The sequence below is a fragment of the Haliaeetus leucocephalus genome, unplaced genomic scaffold (genome assembly GCF_000737465.1).
Source record: "Haliaeetus leucocephalus isolate CR32 unplaced genomic scaffold, Haliaeetus_leucocephalus-4.0 Scaffold656, whole genome shotgun sequence".
NCBI lineage: Eukaryota > Metazoa > Chordata > Aves > Accipitriformes > Accipitridae > Haliaeetus > Haliaeetus leucocephalus.
The window spans coordinates 6,728,754-6,746,054 of record NW_010973092.1 but is presented as its reverse complement, the minus strand read 5'-3'; the positions used below and the strand labels follow the sequence as shown (position 1 = coordinate 6,746,054).

Here is a 17,301-nt window from a genome sequence, read left to right as displayed (position 1 = left end):
GAGAGAAGGAGTCACAGAGGGGTTTTCTGGAGGGGGGAGAGAGAAGCTGCTGAATAAGCTGGAGACCTGGAAGGATTTGCTGGTAGATCAGACTTTTGTTGAGCCAAAGCAAGAGAATAATAAAAACATCTGACAAGCGCACGTCATTTACAAACCATTTCCTCCTTAACATCAAGCAGACCAGGAGGCCACTCCAGGGCCAAGAGGCAGCAGAGCCGCTCAGTAAGAGACAGTGCCTGGGGCCAGGTCAGCAAGTCCAGATTGCCACTAGCCGTCCTCGTGCCTGGCAAGCAGCTCCTCAGAGCACTGTGCTGGCATCACAGGGGCTTCTCCTCAGGGTCTGCCTTGGGAGCAGGTTCAAAATGCCTCTGGCACTGGGAGAGGGGAGGTGGCCCAGTGGCAGGGTCACTGATTGCAGCATGGCAGAGCCGTGAAGTTCAGCTCCATGCAGGAGCATCCCCAAGTTCAGGACTACTGAGCTCATTTCCCCCCAGTTTTGTCCAGGCACAGAGGAAACCTTTTCTCCTTACTCTTCCCCTCGTTAGCATCTTCATTTTGCTTTTCCAAAATACTTATCCCCCTCCCTGCAGGTGCGATGGGGAGGGTTACCTGTCACCCCATTACACGGGGGACAGATCCCACTGCTCTTAGGGACCTCTGGCCTTATCTCTTCTGGGCTGTTGGTTTGCACCAGAGAGGGCTGAAAATGCTCTGTGGGAAAAGATTTCTTGAGAAATGTCGGTAAAAGGGATTTTTAACTAAAAAGCCTCTTAAATATTCCCTTTAAATATATATATATTTAAAAGTTAAATACAAAGAACTCAGGGTTTTGTGGGGTTTCTTTGGGCTTGTTCTATTTCATTGGAAGGAGCAGAAAATGTGGGAGGGTTGGAGGGAGATCTGTTTTCTAGCAAGTTTTATCTCACTGGGACTGAGGGAAGCAAAAACTAAGGGGAAAAAAGGCAAGCAGTAAAGCAGAGGGAGGGAGAAAGGCAGGGCTCTGCAGCGGGGGGAGCGGCATTTCGAGCAGACATGAGCAAGAGTTGACACAACTGCTGGAGCCTCCAGCAAAATCCCTGTTTACCAGCGGGAGATGCCTTAGAAACAGCTCCTTCTGCAGATCCAGCGTGAGGGAGAACCAACCACCCCACGGGGAGGGAAAGGCTGAAAACTGGAAAGAGACGGGAGGTTTCTGAGGTGGAGAAAGGAGCCCAGGGCTCGAGTGAAGGCTCGGGGACCCCCCTGCCTGGGGTGGCCGAGGGACCCCTCCTCTGCCGGCAGTGCTGCGCTCATCTGGCTTTGCTCTTGGCAGGATTCGGTCACTGAGCCACGGAGCCCGCCATGCTGCACCCCTCTCTGAAGACATGTCTCTGGCTCCTCACTGGTGAGTGCTGTGGCTGGGGAGGTGTGTGCAGGATTGGGCCCTGCGCGGGGATGCTGCCCTGGGATGCTCACTGCGGGGCAAGGGGAAGGAAAGGAGCAATGCCGTGGGGAGGCACAGGAGCGCACAGCGCGCTCCAGGCGCATTTGTCCCTGCTAAAGACTCAGGTCCACGGCTCATGCCGACCCAATCCTATGGCAGGGTGGGTGTAAAGTCCTCACCTGCTTCATGCTGATGCACAGCTGGGTGGAAGGAGGAGAACTTTGCAGAGGGAGCACTGCCATGCACGCTCAGCCCTTAGCAGACACCCGAGAACCCACATTAGCTGGGCATTACGGACACCCCCACAGCAGGAAGGATTCGGTCAGACCCCATATATACAATAACCACCCACAGCAAGGCAACGGGGCATGTGGCCGCATCTGGGCTATTTACAGCATTGCTGTGAGTCCCTGGGGGCTGTCCCCAGCTGCCATCCCCACCCGTGGGGACACCAGAGAAGAGCACATGTCCCAGCCCCACTGGGACATCTAGGCAAAGGGTGAAGCAAGGAAGCTGGGAGAGACACAGGGAGCCATTCAGGAAGACCTTGCCTCCTCTATTGCTTCCAAAGGATTTCCTGCAAGGTTTTGCTTTCATTCCTTTTTCACTTTCTTGTAAACCGACATTGTTTCAGCCTAGTCTGTGTCCTGTCTGACACTGTCCCTGTGGAGAGGCAGCCAGCAGAGCAGGGAATTGCCTCATCTCCTCCTCTCCCCCTTGCCTGCTAAATGCATGGCCTTTCCAAGCCTTTGAAGGTGCATCCAAGACCTATCTCTGCCTTTACAGAGACAGGGTCATTTTGGGACCAGCAGTACTATCTATACTGTCAGCTCCCAGGTTATCTAGACCACTCACAGGATGTATAAAAGCCAAGGAACTGAGCAAACATGTGGGGGAGGCCCAGGTCACCCCCATTTCCAGCCCCGTCCTCACCAAGGGTGCCCCTTGGGCTGGGGCAACAGCATCACAGCATGGCTGCCTCCCAGCACAGCCCTGTTTGCACCCACAGTTTAAACGGCTGCCCCAAATCCCTCCTGAGCCAGCCTTCTGCTCCTCACTGCCTGACGACACTGGGCAGCACTGGGTGGCACTGAGGGTGCCGTTACCTTGCAGAAAGGTTGGATGGGGGCAGACATAGTTAAAGCACAAAATGGGGGGTTCTCCACCCAGCATTGCCACAGACAACACGGGCAACTTTGAACATCGCTAAACCCCATGATGTCTTCTTTCCTCTCCAATAAGGGTTTCAGGAGGTATAGGGAATGAAGGGTGACCCACCAAGGCCTTGGTTGACAGGACACTTCTGAGGAGAGCATGTGTTTGTCAGTGGTGGGTGGCTACCCCAAGGAGGACAAATCCAGGAAGGTTATTTTTCAGTGTAAAGGCTGACACTACAAACCAAGTACATTGGCATGACGTTGTGCTCCAGCGTGCTTCTCCTTGGATTTCAGAGGTCTCATCTCCCTTCTCTCCCAGGTCTGCTGGAGGTAACGTCTGGGGGCAGCAGGCTGCATATTGAACCCAGAGACGCTGAGCTTGTCCTCGGCCTCCACAGCACCTTCTCCCTCTTGTGCTATGGGGACAGCACGTTGGTCTGGGAACGGGAGGGTCAGGCCCTCGCTGCCTCGCTGGAGCAGAGGGATGGTGTCTTTGTCAGCAACCTCACCCTCAGGAACGTGACAGGCCGTCACACTGGGGAGTACGTGTGCACCTACAGCCCTGACCAGGCTCCAGAGCCAGCAGAGAGGAAAGCCCTGTACATCTACGTTCCAGGTAGGGGACAGCACATCCTTGTCTCTGCATTTCCATGGGGTTTAGCAACCAGGAGAAAGAGGGCTTTGAATTATCATTCTGTCCCCAAGAACGTGGACTCCCAAAATCCTTTCTCCCACTGCAGAAGAGCCCTCATGGCAGGTCATCTGGCTGTGGCGTGTCTCTGGTACGCCAGGTCATGGGAGAGACCCAGGTGTGGTGTGTTGGGACAAATGGTGGGGGAGGCAATGGTGCTAAGTGGCAGCATCTGGGTCTCTCACCCTCCTGGGAGAGGTTTGGTGATCCTACACCATGGGGAGTAAGTGAAGAAACATCCCACCAGTCTGGAGACAGAGGCCTGTGTTGGAGCAGTCCTGGAGGAGCACAGAGCAGCCCTGCTTCAGCTTCAAGCAGCTTTCTGCAACCAATGTTCCCTCTCTCCCGCAGATCCTTCCCTAGTCTTCCTCCCCACAATCACCTCCGAAGAGCTCTTCATCTTCATCACAGGCTACACAGAGGCCATCATCCCATGCCGTGTGACCAACCCACAGATGCAGGTGACCCTCTACGAGAAAAAGGTGGAGAACCCCATCCCAGCTGCTTATGACCCACAACAGGGATTCAAAGGCTTCTTTGAGGATAAAACCTATTTCTGCCGGACAATTGTGGATGACCAGGAGGTGGATTCAGACACCTTCTACGTCTACAGAATCCAGGGTGAGGTGCCATTGTCTTAGCATATCTGTGCACCTGCTGTGGCTGTTCCTTCAGCCCTGTGGCAGAGGACAGCAAAGCTCTCCCCCTGTCTTCTTAGAGATGCCCCTGATCAATTTGGAGGCTGGATTTAGTCCTGTTTCTGTTAGATAATGGGTTCTGCCAAAGTGTCAGCTCCAGTCCTCAGGGAAGAGACTTTCCGCTAGACCAGTCCACCCAGGATAAATGGACCGGGTACCCACTCATCCCTTCCTTCATTTTTCATTCCTTTCTTTCACCTTTCCCAGTCTCATCTGTGAACGTCTCCATCAGCGCAGTGCAGACCATAGTCCGTCAGGGAGAAAACGTTACCCTGATGTGCACCGTGAGCGGCAATGAGCTAGTCAACTTCAACTGGGATTATCCCCGCAAGCAAGTGAGTGCTCCAGCCCCACAGCCTCCAGGCAGCAGCTCCAGCCTTTGCCCAGATGTCCCATGGCAATCACTTGTCAAGATCCTAGGTGAAGCTTCATAGGAAGCTTCACCCCATGGCAGAAGCTGTGGGATGATGCTGCTGCCACACAGGGAGGCTTGATGGGGAGACCCTTGGATTAAGGCTGTCTGTCTCAGTGGCCTCTGATCGGTTCATGTTCCCTGTCCCTGTGGCAGCCAGACCAGGGTCCTCTACCCTCTCCTCCTCCCTCCCTGTGACCCTGGCTTTGTAGCTCCAATGGCAGAACATGCTCTTGACTTCTGAGACCTTATCTCCTGTCCCCGTTGTGCAGGCAGGGAAGACTGTGGAGCCGGTGACTGACTTCCTGCCCGGATCCACCCATGAGATCCGCTCCATCCTCATCATCCAGAATGCGGAGCTGGAGGACAGTGGGACCTACGTCTGCAACGTCTCTGAGGGCTATCATGAGAAAACAGACCGAAAAGACATCACAGTCCATGTGATCGGTGCGTTGCTTCCCACGCGCCCAAAGCCAGCAAATGATGTGGGCCTCCAGGCAGGATGCCCCAGAGTAACACTCTCTTCTCTCTGCACAGCCTCCAGCTCTCTCCCCTCCTCGTCTCTGCCCTAAGTAACCATGGCAAAAAGCCAACCCTCACCCCATGTCACCCCTGCCCACTTCTTGTCTTCAAAACATCCCAAGCCTTGTGACCCTTTAAGACACTTGAGGGTACGGGTAAGAGCTCTTCTGCACTGCGCAGTGCCAAGGCGATGCGAGGTCATATTGTCACCTCCCATCCGCATCTGTTCTTTTTTCATGTAATTCAAGGGAACCTGCACCATCTCCACAAGATAGCAGCCTTTCCCCCACATGCTGCCTGCCCCACGAGCCCCTCTGCTCCAGTGTGGCTCTGCACCCACACTCCCCTCGGGCACAAGCCTGAAGCCTTGGGGGATGGATCTGGAGCTGCCCCACCACTTCTGGGTGCTCAGAGTGTTTTGTTCCAGATCCGTGTTTGTCCAGAGGGCTGGAGAGAGGGTTGTTTCTCTCTCTGACCCCCCCATCCTTCCTGCCCCCTCTCAGAGCGTGGCTTTGTGCACTTCCACACCCACCTGCCCAGCACAGTGTATGCCGAGGTCCACAAGAGCCGCACCATCCAGGTGGAGGTGGAGGCCTACCCACAACCCAGCATTGTGTGGCTGAAGAACAACAAGACGTTGACCATGGAAAGCAGCAGTGAGTTCACCATCACCAGCAGGAACCTGTCAGAAACCAGGTGAGGGCCCATCATTCTTCACTGGGTTGCTGGGAGGGGATAATTCACAAAGCAACCTCCAAATTGCTGGTTGGACATGGTTGGTGGTTGAATGCCTTTCCGTGAGTGGATTTCGAGCATGCCTCGGATGGGTGGGAGCTGGTTGCCTCTGAGCATTGTCAGTCCCCAGGTACCTTCCCACACCCATCACTCTGGGACTGTGTCTCCTCCAGGTACCAGACAGCTCTGGTGCTGGTGCGGGTGAAGCAGGAAGAAGGAGGATTTTACACCATCCGGGCTTTCAATGAGGATGATGAGCAGGAGTTGTCCTTCCATCTGCAGATAAATGGTGAGGATGGGCATGCAGACATGGGGCTGAGGAGTGTGGGGGCAGTCTCAGGGGATGGCTCCATCCTTTGCTGCAGGACCCTCAGGCTGAAGCCCTTACTCTTCGGACTACAGCTCCAAAGTGGTTTCGGTTAAAGGAAGAGCGTTCAAGCAAGAAACATGCTCATTTGAAATATCACACACTTGGTCTGAGAGCAAGGGGGACAGGGAGGGAGTGCAGACACAAGCAGCCTGGCCTTCATGCCCTGGCCCAAGGTAGTAAATGCAGAGATGATTGCACAGCTCTGACGTCCAGGACTTTCCCCCGTGCTTGCCTGTGCTCTCCAAGCAAGCTAAATGGGGGCAGGTCTCCTTCATAACCCCCTCAAACCTTTCTCTTTTTGCTGTTAGCTTTCAAAAATAAAACAAGATTGATGTGATGAGTCCTACCTCACTGTCTCCTCACCCCCAGGCCATGTCAGGGGTACAGTGGAATCACATTCCCCTTCCATCATGCAGTCAGAAAGGAGGATTAATTCCCATCACTATCTCTTGGTTTCAGTGCCAGCCAAAGTGGTGGATCTCAAGGAGAACAGCAGTACCAGCAGTGGGGAGCAGACAGTAACATGCTCTGCTGAAGGCATGCCCCAGCCAGAGATCAGTTGGTCTACTTGCAGTGACATCAAATGGTAAGTGGGTACCCATGGGAATGGCTGGACTTTCACATTTACTGGAATAATAGACTATTATTTTATTGTATTCTGCTGGCCCACATGCCTGGGCTTCCCATGGTAGTGCATGGCCCCAGCTGCCTCTCAAGTGCCTTTATCCTCCCCCGGACCAGGTGCAGCACCAAGGGGCAACCCACCCGGCTGCTGGGGAATGAGTCTGCAGAGATCGGTCTGCAGACCAATGCCACGTACCACGCGGAGCTGCAGGTGTACCGCGTGAACAGTACCCTACAGCTGCACAGGGTGGATGAGCCCCTGCTCCTGAGATGCACCGTGCAAAACTTCCTGGGCACCAACTCCCAGGACATCACTCTGGTCCCACACGGTGAGCACTGAGGGAAGTGTTTGAGCCAGTGGTGGGGAGTTAGACTTTTCTCTGTGTGTCTCCAGCCTGGAGGTGCTGGAAGCCAGGACTGTCCTCTGATGACTGCAGTCCTCGGAGGCAGGAAACCTGGGTATTTCTGCCCAAAACGAAGCCTCCTTTGGGTTGGCAGGAAAGGCTGCTCCAGGAGGAGTCTGAAGCCCTTATGTCCACTGGCCATGGACATCCTCTTCCCACCACCGGCAGGTTAATTCCTCCAGGGACGCAAGATGAGAGTGCCTGAGCAGGTCCCTGGTGTCTTGTTATTAGCCCGTGGGTCACTAGATGGTGCCACGGACTCGAACATCCATACGCTGAGCATCCCAAATATGAGGAAGAATGGTCTAAGCCCAGGCCCGGAGCTGCCAGCTCTCCCCCAAGCAAACCAGCCCCTCTAGCTCCTTACACCCTCCCATGGTCAAACCTCTCCCAAGGCAGCAAGCCCTTCCACAGGCTGTAACAACCCATCACCCCATTATCACTGGTGTGCTGGCCCTGCAAATGTTGGGCAGGTCTGCCCAGGAGGAGAGGTCAGGGACTGCCCCCACCCAGAGGAGAGCTCAGGGTCGATGTCTTGGGGGGAGGTGTGTAGCAGGAGGGGAACAGTGGCTAGAGGACGGAAAGGGAAGGCTGCAGGGACCCCTCTGCGCTGCTGTCCCCTCCTTTCCGCAGGGTACTCAGGCCATGCAGAGGTGGAGGAGTCTGACTGCTGTCCCTGTTATCGTTGTAGCCTTGCCGTTCAAGGTGGTCATCATCTCTGTCATCCTGGCTTTGCTGGTCCTCACCGTCATCTCCCTGATCATCCTGATCATCCTGTGGCAGAAGGTAAAAGAGGAGAGTGTCCTCAGGCTACCACAGTGGTACCCCCATGTTAGGGTGCCTGGGAAGAGCAAAGCTGTGAGCTCCTGCTGGTATGGGCTTGACGATGTCCCACCTGTGCCAGGGACCATGGGCCTCCATCAGTCTCTGCGTGCCCCTGGCATCTGTAGGCTAGACGGGGAATGAGGCAACAGCTGCAGGGACCAAAGACTCCCTGACAAAGCCTATCCACATCCCCCATGCCCTTTCTGACCCTCAGCCTCTTTGATCTCTCTTTTCCCTTTGTTCCCCTTTCCAGAAACCTCGTTATGAAATCCGCTGGAAGGTGATTGAGTCAGTCAGCTCCGATGGGCATGAGTACATCTACGTGGATCCCATGCAGCTCCCTTATGACTCCAGCTGGGAGGTGCCCAGGGACAAACTGGTGTTAGGTAAAGGCTCTGCAGATCCCACTGATGGACCCTTGGGGTCTGGGGGTGATAGGTTTGGGATCTCCAAAAGAGTCCAACCCAGAAAAGGCACAGAGATCCCTGGAGATACGATGTGGTCCTGGGATGGGGGACCATGGTGGGAGGCCAGCTGCCCCCTTTGGCATGAGGCACTGGGTTATTCCTGGCTATCCTTTCTTGCAGCTGGCAGCTCCTTCCTTTCCCAGCCAGATGAAAACCAGCCCCAACCCCAAACATCGTAGCTCATGATCACCTCCATGCCCACAAGGATGACTGCAGCAAGGCTGGTGTAGTTTCAGACAGGGGACTTGTCTTTTCCAAGCTCCTTTCCTCACCTCTCCTTGAGGACCATCACCAGCTTTATCTCCTCACTGTTTCTTTGCAGGACGTACTCTCGGCTCTGGTGCCTTTGGACGTGTGGTGGAGGCAACGGCTCATGGCCTGAGCCATTCGCAGTCCACCATGAAAGTGGCAGTCAAAATGCTCAAGTGTGAGTTGTCCTCCCATCATACCTTTCCCCCGTCCAAAAGCTGTGAGGCCGAATGGTGTGCATGCACTCCCATCCTTGCCCTGACGCTCACACCAGCTCTCCCCAACAGCCACTGCCCGGAGCAGCGAGAAGCAAGCCCTTATGTCTGAGCTGAAGATCATGAGCCACTTGGGACCTCACCTCAACATTGTCAACTTGCTGGGGGCCTGCACCAAAGGAGGTAGCTGAGCCCCGGGTGCCTTTTCTCCTCTCCCTGCTGCCTTGAGCTGTGCTGAGGAAGAGAACTGTCCTCAGAGAGAATAACTCCTGTTTTCTGCTTCAGAATGATTCACCCTTCCCCTAGGAAAGCCTCCTGGGGCTCTGAAATCCTTTCTTTCCAACCTGACTGAAACTGAGAAGGCATGTTTCTGTTAACCCCTACCTCCCTCCCCAAACACAAATTTCAAATTCCAAAAATGCTCGGTACCAGAAAGATAGCTTTTGCCCCTGGCCCTGCCTAGACATCCTGCAATGTGATAATGTCCCTGTGGGATGAAATTCATTGCCCTAGGGAGCAAGCAAGGTCGAGGCAGGGCTGACACGGGTGCTCTCTCCCACCAGGGCCCATCTACATCATCACCGAGTACTGCCGCTATGGGGACCTGGTGGACTACCTGCACCGCAACAAGCACACCTTTCTGCAGTCCTACGGCGAGAAGGCACGGCGAGAGGCAGAGTTGTACGGGAACACTGCCAAGGAGGACCACGTGCAGAGGTACCTGGAAAGCAGCACTCTCCTCCCTGGTGCCTACCCCATCCTAGCCCCCACTGATGAGGGAGGCTGGTACTGCCAGGAAGGATACCTACATTTCCTCCAGACCAGTACAATAAATGCTGGCCCAGCACTGGGACACAGCTGGCCACTCTGTTACCTTGTGAGACCAGCCCATGTGACAACCAGCCACCTCCAAACAGCTCCTGGCAGACGGGGAGTTAGCAGACGGAATCTGTGTGTCCTGGAGGCTGTTAGCTAGCACACACACCGGCTGCTCCATGCCAGTTGGGAGTATTCCCTGGCATCGTTAACTTTATTGGCATAACCATAGCTATGCATTGAGTACAGAGATGAAGGTTTCCCAGCATGTCTTAACCCTTGGAGATCTCAGGTCTGCATTTTCAGGGCAGGTTGCACTGCTACCAAGCCTAAGGGAGAAGTGCTAGAAGGAGTGCGGTTGCACAAGAGGTGCTATAAGGAAAGGGGAACAGTTCCTTGTCCAGTTGCCAGCTGTAAGGGATGCAGGCACATGAGCATAGAGAAACAGTCCCATGGGAAGTTAGAAAGCAGCATTTCCTTCCAGCACACCAAAACAATAGTAAAATAGAGCAGTGTTAGGACATCAGCACAGCTGCCCCCTGCGCTTTCTGCTTGAAGGCAGCTGAGATCCTCCTAAGCACTAAGCACAGTCTCCCAAGCCCCTGGGGACATGGCCCACAGCTCTGGCAATGCAGAAGGATTCCCTTGCCCAGCACCAGCACATGGAAGGCCTCAGGATGCTGCTTCCCAGATGCAGTTGTTGCTCACTCAAGGGAGAGGTGCTCAAGGGTGCAGATGTTTGCTGATCCAAACTGGTAAGGTTTAACTGTGAACAGAGTTGTGTCCTGCCCACTCAGTTCAGCCTTCTCCAGGCCAGTCCGAGAACGTGCACAGCCAAGGTAGAGGGTTTTCCCTGCCCACTCTGGCTTGGGTCTCGCACATTCCTGCCCTGTGGGTGCCTGTGGAACTGTGTGGCCCTGGGTCCCCCTTCCTGCCCTCCTCAGTGCTGAGCTCATGTGCTGACCAAACCTGTGCTCTGCCAGGCAAGGTGAGCATGAGAAGTTTCAGCCTGTGGGAGAGGACACCTGGAGACCCGTAGGGGAATTATGGCAGGGCTGTTTAAAGCTAGCACTGAGGACACCTGAGCTGTTAGGTGGTGGAAGGAAGTCTCCAGTGCCATTTGCACTTCTCTGCATACATGATGCAGGGCTTCTTTCCCTGCTGTGTGGGACATTTCAGTGCTGGGGCTGAGGGTTCAGGAATTGCAGTCACACAGATCATTGCCCTCATCCCTCGCGCCTCCTCCTCTCCTCTGGATCTGAACAGCCTCTTTGCTTCCCCCCATAGTCACCTCTCCTTGTCTGTCGAGAGCGATGGGGGCTACATGGACATGAGCAAGGATGACTCCCTGGATTATGTGCCCATGTCTGACATGAAGGGTGAAGTCAAGTACGCTGACATTGAATCCTCTAACTATGGCACCCCGTACGAGCTGGACAGCTATTCCCCATCAGGTAACAGCTCAGCCATAGTGGGAGGGAGAGGTGCTTGCAGTTTGGGTGCTGGGTGCCTTTGCTTGCAGAGACAGATGGTCCATATTGCAAAGGTCACCTTTGGGATGAGTCCAGCAATAGTGGCAGATGCCCTCACAGTTGGAACTCCCGGCTCTGTCCCTTTGTTGCTGGAGGAAGAGCAATCCCCAGTGGGTCCTTCCCCTGGCAGGCAGCCCACGAGTGTGCTGCGTAACGCCAACACCCATCTCTGCTTGCCCTCCAGCTCCTGAAAGAACAGACCGGGTGACGCTGATAAATGAGTCTCCGCTCCTCAGCTACATGGACTTGGTGGGCTTCAGCTTCCAGGTGGCCAATGGGATGGAGTTCCTGGCTTCCAAAAACGTACGTACGCTGGCTGGTCTGTGCTGCCTGCAGCAGTGGAGGCCAACAACACTCTGCCGTGTCCTGTGGTCAGCTTCTGCTCACTGTCCCTCTGTCCATGCCAACCTCCTCGTGGGAGAAGTGGCCATGCAATTGAAGAGCTGCTGACCACTTCTCTTTGGAAACACAGCCCTGGGGATCAGCATGACTACATTTGCACGTGATAGCTAACCCTGGCTTAGACTGAGCTTCAGACTTCAAATTCCCTGACTCTGAGCTCCTCCCAAGCCATGTGCAACACAGCTGTGGTGTTATATCATCCCTATTTACCAGGATGACCAAACAGTAATAACCTCCCCATGCTAAAGCACAAGGCACTCCGCAGCAGAGCTACTACTCTCCACAGACACTGCTATTGCCCCTCATGCTCTGAGCCCCCTAGGCCTCATCAGAAGTCCTTGTTTAGTGGAAATTAAGCCACCACAGAGGACTAGGCTCTGGGATTTCCTAAGGTCTGCCGTAGCGCAGGGCAGGCAGTAATATAGTTGGACCATGTGAAACATCACACAGGGCAGGGCTAAGAGAAGGGGTAGGGATGGCATCAATGATGTGCGGAGAGAAATTCCTGGCACTCTGCCTCCAGCCAGCCAGGCTGATCGCCAGAAGTGCATGGTCAATGCCCCCCCATGGAGCACAGAAGAGGAGCTCCCAGCTTCCCACAGCTTCCCACAGTCACGTTTGACAGTGGAGTAATACCACCATGCTCGCTAGTAGCGTCTGGCAGGATCTTGAGCAAACCTTGGGGCTGTTCATATGGAAAACATCCAACATGCTGGCAAACCAGAAGGCACAAGCTAGGCTGGTGTAACTCTGATGTCTTCAGACTGCTGGGTTGGATTGTCCAAACAGAGATGGAGACATCCCCTCCCTGCCGGCCTGCTAGCCCACCAGCCCCCTTGCTTGGTCAGGCCCTGGCAATCCCCTCTCTGCTGGGTTGTTCAAATTGCCCTTGCCAGATTTGGATGGCTGTTGCTGTCATGGGGGGTAGCAGTCCAGGCGAGCAGCAAAAATGTGGTAGCTCTGCTAGTGGCTTTGAGCCATGGTTGTTCCTTCAGGAGGAGGAGATGCCTCAAATGATGTGTCCCTACAGCCCCAGAAATGGACTAGTGCTGGAGCTGGGCTGCTTCCTTGGGCTGTCTGGGGGCCCCTCGCAGTGACAGTGCCCTGCCTTCCCCCTACAGTGTGTGCATCGTGACCTGGCTGCCAGGAATGTCCTCATCTGTGAGGGGAAGCTGGTAAAGATCTGTGACTTTGGCCTGGCAAGGGACATCATGAGAGATTCCAACTATATCTCCAAAGGCAGCGTAAGTACCAGGAGCCATGCAAGCCTCTTCTTCCCAGGGCTCTGCGCCTGGCACCCCCCTATATGCTCCCCTCTGTGAGTTGCCTGTCCATCACTGTGCCCAGGGGTGGTGACAGGGCAGGACTCCCAGGAGATGGTGTCAACAGCCAACCATCCTGCACCTGATGTGCTCTGCACACTGTGGAGTAGCAGAATTGCATGCCCATATCTCTAGGCTCTTACAGAAGAACCTGGGTAGCAGCAGCAAAACTAAGGATTGTGCCCTGTACAGCCCATCACTGGCAGCAGTGCTGCATCCCTTCCCTGCATGGCACTGAGTACAGTCCTGAGCTGCAGGCAGGAGGATTCCAAGGTTAGGCAGCTTGACATTGCCGCAGTGAGTCACTGGCCACTCTGGGAAGAGGTTCACAGACTTCTGCTCTAACCACTAGACCACAGGGTAAGAGGAAGTGTTTTCCTGCGAGCAGCTACTTTCCAGAAAGACATCTCCAATCTTTCGAGGCAGGAGAGGATGAGGCTGTAACTGAGCTTCCCCAGAACCTCCTCCGTGACTTCAACAACAGCATCTCCTCTCCAGCCCTGGGGCATTTGGGAATGTGCAACCCCAAGCAAAGCAGGCCATGTAATTCCCAGAGAAACTGATGCTGGGGGAGCTGAGGGTGGAGCCAGGTCTCTCAAACCCCAATCTTTATCTACTCTATGAACTACTTACCTTCTCTCGTGCTTTCTCCCATTTGCATGGGATGGCAGACAGGCACTCAGTGCCTGGGCAGGGAGACCCTCCTGCAGAGAGGCTGGGGTTTTCTAGTCCAGGCTTGGCATAGCTGCTTTTCCTTCCAAAACAGGAAATGAAACTGGCCCCCTTTGCAATCCTTCCCGGAGATTATTTTGGTATTCATTGTGCAAGCAAATCCCAGGAACAGCACAGCCAGTGCTGCATAAAAGCTGGTCAAGGGAGGCTCCTTTTCATGTATCACTCTGAGTGAGTAAGAGCAGGAAAAAGCTGGATGTGTCCATCGGCTCTTTTCTCGTCATCCCATAGTCCTCTCCAGCCTGGTCTTAGATTTCCAAAGTCCAGATAGGCCCGGACTCCCTTCAGGAGTGCTGTGGTCATGTTGTGCAAGTCAGTGGACTACCCAAGAACTAGGGCACAGAGAATTCACACTGTGACAGCTCATCGTGGCAGACAGTGATGGAAATGGATGTAGTACGCCCACTCTTTCCTCCTGCCTGACGAGTTCATCCTGCACAAGGAAAGAGGAAACTGTTCCCTCCAAGAAGTGGCTGACAGCAGATGACAGCAGATGTGTTGGGCTGATGGGTAGCTCTGAAAGGTCTTCTCTCCTTGTAAATTGGGTGTCAGGCTCTCACCTGTTGAAACAAGTGTTGTAGATGCAGCTGACTCTGTTCTTATTCCATTTTTCTCCACTTAGACCTTCTTGCCCCTTAAGTGGATGGCTCCAGAGAGCATCTTCAACAACCTCTACACCACTCTGAGCGATGTGTGGTCCTTTGGGATTCTTCTCTGGGAGATATTCACTCTAGGTAAGTGCCCTGGAGATCATGGTGGTGTCTGTAGGTCTGATAGCATGTCAGCATGTCCCTTCCCAGAGGCAATAGAAATCCATTTCTAATCCCCAAGTCCCAACCTTACCAGTCAGAGTAGCACTTCATTCCCTGTCTCCTACTTTTGCATGCTGACATTGCCATTTGGAAGTGAAATGAAGCAGGAAAGGTAAAGAAAAAAAGGAAACCTTGGTGTGAAATGCATGTTGGCATGGGGGTGGCAGGCAATCCACCAGCCTGAATTCCTGCTCTCCCTTGACACCCAGGGGGGACTCCATATCCTGAGCTGCCTATGAATGAACAGTTCTACAACGCCATCAAACGTGGCTATCGGATGTCCAAACCCACCCACGCCTCTGATGAAATGTAAGTGCTGCCCATACGTGTTTGCCCTGGGCCTGCCCTACACAAACTACAGAAGCATTTCTGCCACTGTTTTCCCCACCTGCTAACTCACCAGAGTGCTTTCTGTTTCCTTTTGTTAGCTACGATATCATGCAGAAGTGCTGGGAGGAGAAGTTTGAGATCAGACCATCCTTCTCACAGCTGGTGGTGCTTATGGGAAACCTCTTGGTGGATTGCTATAGAAAGGTATGTTCAAAGGACCCAGTGCTGGATGGACAGAAGAGGGTCAGTGTTCTGTGGAGGATGCTGCCTTGGTTAGGGCCCTCAATCAGGGTTTGGAGACCAGTGTTTACTGCTGCCATACCACAGGATTTTGCAGTGACTAAAGCTGCATTAGTTTGAACAGCCGATGAAGGTGGTTTGGGCATCCCGGGGACTTTGCTGAGACAACTGGCATCGCCAGACAGGCAACTGGTATCTCAGCAACTGCGGAAATCAGAACTGGCAGGAGATCAAAAACCTGCCTCCAACTGTTTGGTATTTTGGAGCTGTGGAGTTGTGCCCTGATCTCTCCCTTAGGAAATGTTCATGATCTTTGGTGGAGTCAAGGTAGCTGAACCCAGCTAGAAGATGCGAGCCCCTCTAGAAAAAGCCTAGCAGACAGGGAAAGTGAACACAACACAAGTGCATTTTCTCCACTCACAAGACCTTGTTTCTTTGGTAACCTGCCCTACGAGAGCAGAGGTACCAGCAGGTGGATGAAGAGTTCATGAAGAGTGACCACCCCGCTGTTGTCCGCACAAGACCCGCAATCCCTGGGTTGAACAACTCCAGGCTCACAGCCAGCTCCCCCACTGGCAGCATTCTCTACACAGCCGTGCACCAAAATGGGGGTGAGAATGATTATATCATCCCTCTTCCTGACCCCAAACCCGACGCAATCTGCGATCTCCCTCAGGAAGCCTCCATCAGCCGGGCCAGGTAAAAACATTGCTTCTGAATGTTGTCTTTTCCCCCGACTATGCAAATCTGAAAACGGGGGCCTCAGGAGGAGATGGGGATGCTCTGCTGAGGGATAGACCAGGAGTGGGTTTACCAGGAGAGGAAGGCAGTGTCACCCCCATCTGAGGTGCTGTGACCTTGCATGAGCCTGCAGGGATGGAGATGAACCAGAGGAGCTGGGACATGAGCTAAGATAGGGTGCCATGTCACATCCCTGTACATCAGCCAGCACAGCTGGGGACAAGTGACCCCACTCACAAGGAGGAGGGCACACAGGGGCCCACGGTCTGTAGAATCCAATCTGCTGTATGTTGTGTTTGAGGGCTGAATAGACCCAACCAATATTGTCCGTTCCCCTGTGGAAAGCTACTCAGATAGAGTGGGGCTGCTGGGAGCTTGACACACTTCTCAGCTGTTGGGAATCCTCTCCCACCAGGAGACGTGGGACAATGCTCTCATTTCTCTCTCCCTCTTGTCTTCCTTCAGCTCTATGCTGAATGAGGCCAACACATCATCTACAATATCCTGTGACAGCCCTCTGGGCCTCCGGCAGGATGAGGAGCAGGAATCCGACCCACAGCCAGTCTGCCAGGAGCCGACCACAGGGCACCAAGAGGTGGAGGAGAGTTTCCTGTAGTCAGAGCTGGGCTGACTCTTCATCTCTCTATGGAGAGGCCAGCTGAGGGGCTGATCCAGACGTCAGAGAGCTCCATGCTTTGCACTTGTACATGGGGACATCCCCACCTGTCCCAGCATTCCTCCTTCCCTCCTGGCTCCCAGTGTTGGGTGGGGAATTAAAGACTTTTCCCCATTTCCATCCCCTTCCCCCTTACAAAGAGGTGGCTCCGTGCCAGCAACCTTCCAGATCACTGCCACATCCTCCTCAGTGATCAAACCACTGCAGGAGGGAGACATCTCACAGACCAACATCTTCTTTTCAAGTGGAAGACATGGGTTGGATCTCCACAAGAGACGCCACTTTCTGCATGGCTAAGATGATACTCCAGCCTCTTCCCCCTCCATGGCAATGAGTTTCATCTCCTCTGCACCAGCACTTCTCTGATGGTCTCAGCACCAGCCACACTGTGGTTCTGTGAAATGCCACCAGGACAGATGATTTGCTTGGATCCCGTTGCGGGGGTGTAGACAACCTGCAACACCAACCTTCAGCTGCTGGAGATCAAGAGTACATTGGGTAGATTGTCCTTCAAGCACAGCCAAGTCCTGGAGAGACCAGCCAGCGTCTCAGAGATACTGAATCAGCATTTTCCTTTCTTGACAGGTCTTCTATAGATACAGAGTCCCAAACACTACAGGTACCCATGGTTCTGGGGCACAGCTCTGCACCCAGCTAGAGGGGCTGTCACACCCTGAACCCTTTTGTGCCCAGCATGGCACCAGGAGCCCCAAGGGCATGCCAGGAACTCAAAATGCTCTCACAATGACTCTGTTGTAGTAGCAAAGAGGGCAGTCCAGTGTTGTTCCTGTCGTCTGTGTGGACACTAAGCTAATTATTTTCCATTGAAGATTTAAAGGGAACAAATATATTAATCCACTAGCCAGGGCCAGTATAAAGAAGCAATATGGCTATTCATTAATCTAC

General features: G+C 53.9%; 1 protein-coding gene across 1 annotated transcript; it reads left to right on the top strand.

Annotated features, from left to right (window-relative positions):
- The first annotated feature begins 1,341 nt into the window (after positions 1 to 1,341).
- PDGFRB (platelet-derived growth factor receptor, beta polypeptide) lies at positions 1,342 to 17,023 on the top strand. The gene is made up of 22 exons (XM_010578927.1): positions 1,342 to 1,384; positions 2,900 to 3,196; positions 3,623 to 3,892; positions 4,177 to 4,304; positions 4,654 to 4,828; positions 5,407 to 5,599; positions 5,812 to 5,927; positions 6,468 to 6,594; positions 6,750 to 6,961; positions 7,728 to 7,822; positions 8,115 to 8,247; positions 8,651 to 8,755; positions 8,865 to 8,975; positions 9,356 to 9,509; positions 10,896 to 11,062; positions 11,325 to 11,443; positions 12,664 to 12,786; positions 14,219 to 14,330; positions 14,618 to 14,717; positions 14,837 to 14,942; positions 15,439 to 15,677; positions 16,185 to 17,023. The coding sequence occupies exons 1-22, from the start codon at positions 1,342 to 1,344 to the stop codon at positions 16,333 to 16,335; spliced, it is 3,276 nt and encodes a 1,091-aa protein (XP_010577229.1). The 3' UTR covers positions 16,336 to 17,023.
- Positions 17,024 to 17,301: the final 278 nt, after the last annotated feature.

What these genes read in the sequence shown, in the direction of transcription:
- PDGFRB (XM_010578927.1), top strand. Translation starts at nt 1,342, where the DNA reads ATGCTGCACCCCTCTCTGAAGACATGTCTCTGGCTCCTCACTG. An exon ending in CTACGTCTACAGAATCCAGG is followed by an intron (nt 3,893 to 4,176) that starts GTGAGGTGCCAT and finishes CACCTTTCCCAG; the next exon opens with TCTCATCTGTGAACGTCTCC. An exon ending in ACTTGCAGTGACATCAAATG is followed by an intron (nt 6,595 to 6,749) that starts GTAAGTGGGTAC and finishes CCCCCGGACCAG; the next exon opens with GTGCAGCACCAAGGGGCAAC.